The following is a 10869-nucleotide window of genomic DNA, read 5'->3' as shown; positions in this document are numbered from 1 at the left end:
GGTATTTCTGAACAGCTAATGATGTAAATTTACTTATGTTTGTAAAGAATTTGAAATTCAATGACACTCCATCAGCAAATTAAAAAGTGTTTTCCAAGGGCACTGACTGCACTGTGGTCTGATGAGAACTAGGGAGCAGGTGTTACTTTCAGTGCCCTAATCACCACACATATGAGCAGAAGCCAGCTCTCTATTTTGGAGAAAATGTATGCACCTCCCCAGCTACACAGGGACAAAAGCTTGCCTTGTAAAAACATGGATGACTGTAGTAGCTTGACTACAGTGCAGATTCAGCTATCCAGCAGGAGCAGGTATTTTGTAACATGAATACCACAGCCTAGGTTTAGGCTGGCATCACGTGGCATACTCTCTCCTCCACACTTCACCAGACCAGCAGGTACATCTCAACGTACATACACACATCCTTCCAAAGCCAAGATGATGAGCTTGGAAACTGAGGTGTTTCCAACGAAATCCTTATAAAGCTTTCAGGATTTTTGCTAGCATTCAAACACTTTATGAGCAGAATGCTATTTCACACTTCCCTCTGCTGCTAAAACCCTGGCATCCCATTCCTAAACAGTGTGACTTCTAAATAAGACACGCTGTCCTCAGAGTAGGACACTTCCCTGGAGAAGAACCCAGTAACTGAAAACTGGAAAAATCGTAACAAACACTCCTTCATGTGCACTAGATCCGCAGGCAATTCACTCTAGCTAAATCTGGCATGGCAACAGGAGAGAGGGGCTTGGATTGTTATGATAAAATTATCTTCTGTCTAGTTGTCTGCTCCTCTCCCATCCTGCTGGCTACTGTGGCACTTACTGCAATAAAAAAAGCTGTTTTCCAAGCAGTATTGTTGTAGTTGGATGGGCTGATTTCTTCACAGATCCAGACAGATGCAAGCAGCTTCACAGTGAGAAGATCAATATTCAATGGGTACTATGCTTTTACTTCTGGCAGGTCTACAAAGCAAGAATCTTGTCACAGTTCACATTATTCTGAGTCTTTTAAGTTCCTTACAATGTTCGGGATGCTTATGCAATTAAGTTTCATAAATATAAGATTTATTTTGTGATTTAAGATTAAGATTTGGGAATTAGCATTTATTCTAAGTAAGAATTTCCAGTGCTAGACATGAAATCATCTAAGGCCAAATGGAATGTTCAGATGTCACAGTAACACACAGTGTTGTAAAATCTAAGCTTATCAATTTCCTGATGGAAACTTACTGACCCTGATAAATGGAAGCAGGTATCTGGTACAGAATTAATGACTGGATCTATCAAACAAAAATTCCTGAAACATTCCTAGAGCACCCAGCTGCTAAAATTTGTTTGTAACACAATGAAGTAACACCTAACTTTCATATAACAAAAGTAAAAATGACAGAAATAGGCACCTATAGTACTAAAGACAAGTATCCCAAACAGGTAACTTCTCTAGTTAGTAATATGACTAGTGACATATACAGTGGACAAGGATTTAACACACTGAAGGAAGTACCACGAAAATCTCAGCATTGAAGGCCTAATCCAACAGGAGGGAACAGTGTTGGGGTTTAAACAGCAACACTTGTACTGTCATGCATAGTAGAGGGGTTAGATTTTCTAAACTTTTTCCAGGATGCTGGGATATAGTAACACAAAAAAAACTGTTTCAAACAGCTATTTTTTTTTTTTTTTTTTTTTTTACATTAAGAGTACAATGCTTGAGAAGGTAAATGCACAAGATATTAAAAAAATACCAGTGTCAGCTTGTTGTAATTTTCTTCAGGAAAAAATCCCGCAAATTAATATACAGTCGGACTATGTGTTCACCACTTTGGATTCTAAATATTTAATGGTTAGCGTCTTTCTGCCATACAACTGTTACATGCACATTCCAAAAATTACTGCCAATTTATTAACTTTTACTCCTGAAATTTAGAAATGAGGTAATGTATGGGGATATAAAGGACATGTCTCAATGCAATGATTCACCTTATTTTAGAGCAAGGCCTCATTTTTGTGGCTTACAAAGCAATGGTTTTTAAAGCCCCTACACAGGATAGGCTATGTTTCTAAAGCATCATAGGAAAAGTGGTAATATTCAACAACAGAGACAGAGTCTTGAAAAATCACGGACTAACCCAACATTTTCTTAACATTAATTTTATAAAATACCTTACATGAACAGATAAAGAACTTGAGCATACATAATAACCAAAATTTAAAAAGAATGTTGAATAAAATATAAATTAATTGAACACATCACTAAATTTGCCACGTTAGACAAGTTTATAAAAGGCATTTTCAGATAAAATAGTTATTTGAAAGAAAATCCTTCAAAATGGAAATTGCTGAAGTCCTTTTTCAAGAAGTCACTCCTAAAAGCCCTAAATTCCAGGTCATCAGGTAGCACCTGAATTTGCTTTGAATACGGTGTTCATTTGCTTCAAACATTTGTCAATATTTAAGACACAAATTTAAATGCTTTCAGGTCAGAGTTGTCAGTGCAAAGTAAAGCTTCAAGCTGAAAACGAGAGAAATATGACAGAAGAAATGATCCTGGTACAAAACTTCCTAAATTCACATTATAAAAAAGCTGTGCCAGATGCACTCTTGAGATACTGGACATTAACAAATGTTACCAGTGGCCATTTTAGGGTTCCAGACAAGCCATTAACATGGCTAATTATATTAATTTCCTTTATCTTTATCACCATTTAAATTTTTCCTATACATAGCCTCTGGAAAAGATCTGTGCTGCTGCTGTCCACTTGCTCTGCTCAACTTCTGATTCAGCCAATTTGCTCAAAATGCAGTAACTTAGCCAAAAGGAGAGAAGAGGTGAGGCCAACAGACATCACAAGGATGGTCTAAAGACTGCAGTGTTGGAACAAATACAATAGCACATGTTTCTGAGTTTAACCAACTTTGTTCACCCAAGCACTCTCATTCAAGTCAATCTTCCTTAAAATTATGTAAGTGCATAACACACTGCCAGGCTCAAACCTTTAAGCTTTCAAAGGTTAAAAATACATTTAGAGAACTATGTCTTTAGAGAACTAGACTGCAGCCAGATTAATTTATATTAAGCCTATTAATTCCTGCAGAGTAAACATCAACACTCTAGCAAAGCAATTTTGATGTTTGACTTTAAAACTACTAACCAAAACAGGTTTGAAACAGTCTGCACATTCCACTATTTAGAATTGCTATTAGCACACTCATTTAAGATTAATGGAACTCTTTTCAAGTTACCACTCAGAATATTGCTCATTAAGTTTGGCTTTCTAACACAAAATAAAAAAGAGGTGTCACTGGTGGTCACAACCAAAAAGGAGAAGGAAAACTTTAAAAACCTTAATCTATCAGGCAGCAGTTCCAGCCTCTAATTGAAATATAAGGATGTAATTTATACTAAGCTGCTGCATAAAAAACAGAAAATTAGTTCTTCATTACAGTTCAAAATTTCAAAACTCAATCTGCAGATTGTTTGTTCATCCTTGTAAAGTGGTTTTTTTTTTTTCCACTGTCATCATTGCTATGCTGGCAGTTATGCTAGAACCTCATTTCAGTAATTCCAGTACAGCCAGAGTGTATAATTTAATAGCATGAATCATTTTGAATTTATAGCTAGCTAAAATGCTACAGGGATGTTGCAAACAAACCAAATGAACTAGAGTGTTCAATACTACACAAAACTTTCTCCCAAAACAGAGGAAAGAGATTAACTTGAACCAAAACCACAGAACGTAACTTACACCGAAATTTTTCCTAAGCTGTACTCGAGGAATGAACAATTAAAGGAAGATGCAAATGTCTTTTCCTGGAATATAAACTCAGAATTGTTTGCTTAAATCAAAATGGAGCAGCAGCTCTTCCCTATACCCCGTATTCTCCTGATCATCTTTTATCACTGAAGCAGATTAACGATATCCACACTATGCTTTGTGATGCTACAAAATAATTTAATTAGTTTTAAGAATAAGATTTTTGATGAAACAACAGGACTTTGAGATAACACAGTAATTTCCAATGGGTGTTCTCAGTTATCTCAAATCCTGCAGTTCAGCCACATGCTGTCTTTAAAAACATCTTTGCAACAAATGCACTGGGCTGATGAGATCTGATCCAGTAAGTGATACAAATTTTAGCACTTGCTCAGAGTGAAAGAGAACACTAACAGCTGAAAGAGAATAATGAATATATACTTCACACCCAGCCTGGCACACTGAAAATTTTCATGTACTCGTCACATCTCAAAATGAGAAAAATATTCTAACTACCACAAGGTTTTTTTTTTTTTTCAATAGTATTACAAGAAAAGATTTCCAAGTTTCCTAAAAAAACAGTACAGCAGCAATCTTAAGAATTGTTCTGAAAATATCTGGACTCAACTTTGAAGGTACTCAGAACAGAGTTGTCGTCTCTCTCTTTTTTAAAATCAGGAAGATTTTTAAATTGGCTTGCATCAACTTGGGCTCAAAAATAAAATGTCAAAGTTTGGAGTATCACTAACCAAGTAAAGCAAAAATGTATTTCCAACTAAGCAGCTGGAAAGTGAGCGGATGAATTTGGGTGTTAAACACATCCTTGAGGAATATAAAGTGTACAGGGGAGGGAGGAGGTTACTGAAGAACTTTGCAAAAAATATTGCTACAGTAGCATTAGGAATTAACAGTGCATCAAAGATTTAAAGTTTCCAAGTTAATACAAACTGATCCAAGCCACAATGAACCACAGGATAATCACTCAAACAAAACATTAACCGCATTCTACTTTACTGAAGCTAGAACTGGAATTTACCTGAATACCTTTAATATCATTGAAAAAGATTCGTTTTAGTCTTGCCATGAAGAACTGGTGCCATTAGCATGTAATCAAAACACAGTATTATTATGTGCATTTGGCTTTTTTTCAACATCTGCAATCAAATACTCAAACTGGAAAGAGATTTTACATGTGAGAACTCAGTATCACTGTTGCACGAAGTGTTTTATTTGTTGGTTGGATTTTTTTGTGGAAACTGTATATAAAAGACCTTGAGGACTACAGGTCATGGAATTCTTGTCAAACAGAAAGCTGCCCAACATTACTGTCAAAATACCTTTAAAAAGGCAGTTCACAGAATAATGTATTTTACATTCAGATATCTCCTCTCTCAAAAGCAAAGGAATCTCAGAAGAAAAAAAAAAAATCAGTAGTGAAGGCCACATACTTTTTGCATTTGATGAGCTGAAATGCAAAAAACAATTAAAGCATCTTGTAAAAGAAAAAAAAAGACCAAAAAACACAGAACTTCTGGAAAGTGATGATTTAGTTGATGGAGTGGTCAGCATGGAAACTGTTGGAAATGCTACAGCAGAACTGACCACAAGTACAAGGGAATATGAACAGGACGTAGTACAGGCACAAATTAGAAAACTGTAACTTGCCAACTTGTAAACAAGAAAAAGCACTTCACAGATTAAAAGTTCTAGGGAAGTAAACTTTTTTAAATTACTTTGTAAGTTCAACCCTGATTTAAAAAAGTATGGCTAGCAAAAATACATAAGCCTCAGCATATTTTTAAGTCTTGATCAGAGCAGCCAGGAGCCTTTGATAAACGGCTGGAAACAAACACCCTTCTACTAAGGATGGAAGAAAAATATTCTGTTCTGTTCTTCCTCTCATTGCCCAATCCACATGTGTATCTGTAGAATTCATACACTCCAAGAAAATCTTGATGCTGCTATAGATTGAGACGTGGGGAGACTGGTGGAGGAAAACAGACAAACTCTCTTAAAATGCTGCGGGCCACGTCAACGTTATTCTGGGCAATTTCCAGTGCCCTCTTGACTTCTTCAAAGGAATAGCCCTCTCCCATAAGTTTTGCAATTTTTGCATCCACATTTTCCATGGAACTGTCAGAGCTGTATGCTTTCCTGTGATGTATTTCTGGTGCAGTTCTCCGAGGAAGTGGTTTAGGGGGTCTGGCTGGTGCTTGCGAACCATCTGTTTCAAATAAAAGGGATAAAAATCATTATAAATTGGCCTGAGACACTGTTATAGGTTGGTCAAACCTCATGAAACTGTTTAAAAAATAAAATTCTAAAGGAACATGAAAAAATATTTTAGTTAACCAATATATCTCATTTTAAAATTTTGACAGAAGCTTAAGTCCTCAAGAACATCCAAAATGGAAATAAAGTAGCAATATACTATTTTAATAACATGATAGGAACATGCAATTTACAATCTGGATTATCTAAAGTTGGAAGAAAAATAAAGTATGCTGCAACAGCAAAGACAGTGGAAATAGCCAGTCAAACTTTTAAAGGTTCTCCACTCTCAACCCACAGTTTGAGAACTTCTTATTTTAAAAAAAACCCGCCCAAAACAACAAAACAAACTAACAAAATACCCACAAACAAACAAAAAAACCCAAACAAGTTCCCCCCCTACAAAAACAAATAAATAAGCAAAACCCAAACACAAATGTGATCACAGCTTTATCAAGACCCATAAGTTGTGTAGAAGAGGAATCCAGACAAATACGCCTGAGGGAAAAAAATCCTTAATTTATGGGTCCATCTTGCAGATTCTGTTCAGTCAATTGCTATTCATTTCATGCACAGCAGCTACACATAAGCACATACATAAGTGGTTTCTCAAAAAGACGTCTAGTCCAACTATTCCCATGATGAAAACAGAACACGCTCCTTCCTCTCCAGTCCCCCTTTAGAAACATCTCCTGGCTCCTTATCCTCTATGGAAAGGTCACCTTCACAGTTAATGCTGGTGGCAAAGAATCAGGATGGGCTGGTGAAGAAAAGCTAATATTCAAACTTGCTAATCTCCGAGTCAAGAGTTTCCTGCTTAAGTAAACTTAGTGCTTTACTGAAACCTCTTTATCCTCACTGATTCCACAATAAGAAGCTTAAATACAAGTAGGCATAGCACAGAAAACACTTTTAAGAGCAAAGTATTTAAAAAATTAAAAAGTCTTTAATCCCTCAAAAAGGGTTCTAACAAGTCCTATCAACAGTGACTTTGATAGATAAATTAGAGGAATTTCTGGCTGTGATACTTCCTGTTTACTTACACTGAGAGCAGTGGCATCTTCCAGTGTTAAGTACTTCAGAGGCAGTTCTTTAGGCATGGAAGACATGTTGTAACCTTATCATAACCACTGGATAGAGAACTATAATTCAAACCATGTGCATGAAACACTTCAGATAAATGAAAGCAGTTCACACTAGAGCATGTCTAATGCAGGTGTATTTTTCTTTCAGTTAGTTTTTCCATCAATTCGGATGAGTGTTACTATGAAATTTAATTTCACTTCTTAATTCAGAGAGTTAATAGTACCTTTAGCAGAATGGTTATATTCATATAATAAAGGGATGAAAGACATTTGATTAAAGATTTACAGTAAGGGGCTAGTAGTAAGAGCTACTTCATATTTGTTTTGATTTTTTCCCTCTCTGAAAATAAAAAGAATTATGTAAATGATAAACATTCTAATAAACACACCTGAAGCAGATCCAAACCTCCTATGAAGGTATGGAAGATCCATTAAACACTTCTCTGAGAAATTAACTATAGCTCAGGAAATGCGGTTATCACTAAAAACTGAATCAGAAACAAGCTCGAATTTCTCACTTCACTTATTTTAGAAAACTCAAGACTGTAAAAGAATAATATGCTTTATCTTTAGAATAATAGCACATCATGTTAAAACCAATCACTTTGCTTTCACAAACATTCAATCTGTTTTAATATGTACATTCCATTATGGACTTCATTTCTATACAGTATGAAACAAAATTAATTTACAAACTTTACATTTTCCCCTGGGCTTGAAGTACAGAAGAAACTCCTTATGCATAAATCAGATCCCGTGCTTGTGTTACATGAGGATATTTTTGCTTGCCTCAGTCTAATACAGGCTTAAAACTAAAGCTATTTCTTGTTTAAAACCTTCACTTCGCTGAAGCTTTCAAACAAATTTTATTAAGCAATCACATCATTTAGAAAAGTCATTTTTAATTCTGTCAGCAGATTTGAAGCACAGGCATTTTATTCTCACTACAGTGACATCTCTCTATAGCACAGATACTTTGAGATCTTCAGCACTCTCAATTTCCATTATTATTTTTTTAAACGCTGACATCTCTTTCAGTATCTTCACATCCATATAAAATTTCAGCTAAAGCTGGGTATCATATTGGATCCTGAGCTTAAAGATACTAAGCCTCAGCTGCATGTCCATCTGGACACTCAGATAGAGGTATTAAGCAGGACTTTTCTTCCCAACCTCCCATCATCTCTGATGTTTCAGCCACCACAGATGTCTAACTAAAAATTCAAATAGATTTTCTAACCGTGCAATTCAATTAACAGTTTTCACCATGAGCAGCTTCCTCCACCGCTCACATTTCTGTAATTCAGCACTAGACTGAACCCTTAGGTAAGGGGTTAGTATAAAGGCAGACACAGGCTCATTTAGTAAGTGTTTAAAGCATGGAAGCAGTGGTGAGAGCTCTATGGCACACTGGGAGGAGGCTATTTGTAACAATGCCAACTGTCTGTTCCTCTCTGCTGTGAAATGCCCTTCTTTTCTTCCCTCACTGCTTCTCCTGGATGTGCCTTGGTCTTTCACTGACAGACTGAGGAGCATCAGAGAAGCAGGTGACAAAGGCTTGCTGTGCAAGGCCCTCTGTGGAACAGTGGCAAGCAGCTACACCTAACCTAACTGGGGTACAGGAACAAAGCACACCCAGGGGACACGTGCTCTAAGGAACTCAGAGAGCAGGGAGAAGGCAAGGGAAGGACTCACTGCACACACTGCTCCATCAAGCTGTTAGGCACCACCTTCATATTTTACAATACTGTGGATTACATTATTTCCCCTAGTGTTAACTAAATACACCCTGGAATAATAGTCTTGTATAAAGGAATCCAAATTTGCAAGTGTTTTCATAAGGCCAACTGAGTGAATGAATAGGCAGCAGGCAAATATACTTAACCAACCATTTGAATCTGTATCTTACAGAATAGCTAAGTTCAGCGAAACACAGCAGACATCTATTAGAGGTTTAATTTTCTTCTTCCTTTCCCTCTTATCATTGGCTGTGCTTAGGTAAAATATTCTGACTACTAGCAATATCACAGAATCATAGAATGGTTTGGGTTGGAAGGAACCTTACAGATCATCTAATTCCAACTCCCCTGCCATGGGCAGGGACACCTTCCATTAGACCAGACTGCTCAGAGCTCCATCCAGCCTGGGCTTACACATTTCCAGGGATGAGGCATCCACAACTTCCCTGGACAACCTGTTTCAGAGCCTCACCACCCTCACAGTAAAGAACTTCTTCCTGATACCTCATCTAATCTCTTTCAGTTTGAAGCCATTCCCCCTTGTCCTGTCACTACCTGCTCTTGTAAAAAGTCCCTCTTCTGCTTCGTTTTAGGCTCCCTTCACCTACTGGAAGGCCACAATTAGGTCACCCCAAAGCCTTCCCTTCTCCAGGCTGAACAATCCCAACTTGTCTCAGCCTTTTCTCATAGGAGAGGTGCTCCATCCCTCTAATCACCAGGCTGGTCTTCTCTGGACTCACTCCAGCAGGTCCATGTCTTATGCTGGAGGTGTTTCTCCAGGTGGGGTCTCATGACAGCAGAGCAGAGGGGCAGAATTCCCTCTCTTGCCCTGCTGGCCACACTGCTTGGGATGCAGCCCAGGACAAGTTTGGCTTTCTGGGCTCTGAGCACACGTTGGCAGCTCATGTCCAGCCTCTCATCCACAGCACCCCCAAGTCCTATCTCCTCTTCTTGCTCTTTTTGTAACAATCATAAACAGTTGTATATAAGAAGCTTGAGAAACCATGCTTTTGGGGGAGTGGGTTGTATGGCTGAGTACTGTTTCTGAACTGTTCGATACTGGATACCTGAATTAGAATAAATTTCTCGGTACACATTAAGGATTCAGTTGAAGATCATGACAGCAATCTTAAAAACAGTGAAAGTGAAGCAGAGAAGTTAAAGCATTGCCCATGCTACTCTAGGGACCCAGTGGCTAAATTATAATTAGATTTTAGAGCGAACGTCATTTCTTTCTCAGCTAGTTCAAAGAATCACCTTACAAAAGCAATGAAATGAAGAAGTTCTTAAGTGAGCTGATTAGTTCAGAATAAATGCAAAATCAAAGTTCTGAATACAGTTACACTCTCTACATTGTCTTTTTACATCACAGATGAAGGTGAACCAGTTCATCCTGAAGCTCATCAGCTCTGTCCTTTGGAATTACTGCCACTGTAAAAACAATTTTCCAATTAAGAGAATGACATGATCTATCACATAGTTTTCATCTAATTGAAATTAAATGGAATATCTTGCTGCATATCATGCTGATTTAGAATGATATTTATAGCAAAAGCTGACACGTGAGTGTTTTAGAAGATGGCTGTGGGAAACACAGATAGGAAAGTATTAAGTGACACCACAAATCTCCAAGTTCTTAACTAGCAAGTATTCTGCAGTTGATTTAGGAAAATTAAAAACTGTTCTACCCAAGAAGTGCAAAAATTGCAGGAAAACTCCATAGCTTTAAAAGTAGTTACATCGCTGTCATAATTGGCACTTTAAGAGACCTCAAAACACCCTGAATAAATTGAGTCAGTATTTTAGGACAAACAGATCCCTCACAATGCCACATATAAAGCATGTGGTATAAACGCCTTTCTTCCAACAATTGGAAACAAAAAGAGAAACAGCTATATTTGTAAAGATACTCTCCCAAAAGAGATAGTATTTATCAAAGGTATCACACTGATTCTCAATTATGCTATTCATTAAAAAATAAGTAAGCCTGAAGAGAGCTACCGAAATTTCCCATCAT

The 10869-nt window shown here is 37.2% G+C and overlaps 1 protein-coding gene across 6 annotated transcripts in view; it reads right to left on the bottom strand.

The window, feature by feature from the left end:
• Positions 1 to 1815: 1815 nt before the first annotated feature.
• Positions 1816 to 10869, bottom strand: part of CBLB (Cbl proto-oncogene B) — a 141415-nt gene continuing 132361 nt past the window's right edge. For all 6 annotated transcript variants that reach the window (XM_017731842.1, XM_017731841.1, XM_017731843.1 and 3 more), the window contains one exon: positions 1816 to 5981. In XM_017731842.1, the coding sequence (XP_017587331.1) occupies positions 5719 to 5981 (263 nt within the window). In that variant the 3' untranslated portion in view covers positions 1816 to 5718. The remainder of the gene's footprint in view (positions 5982 to 10869) is intronic.

Source organism: Corvus brachyrhynchos, unplaced genomic scaffold (genome assembly GCF_000691975.1).
Source record: "Corvus brachyrhynchos isolate BGI_N302 unplaced genomic scaffold, ASM69197v1 scaffold3, whole genome shotgun sequence".
In the NCBI taxonomy this organism is placed as follows: Eukaryota; Metazoa; Chordata; class Aves; order Passeriformes; family Corvidae; genus Corvus; species Corvus brachyrhynchos.
The sequence above is the reverse complement of the archived record's forward strand: the minus strand, read 5'-3'. Positions and strand labels throughout refer to the sequence as shown.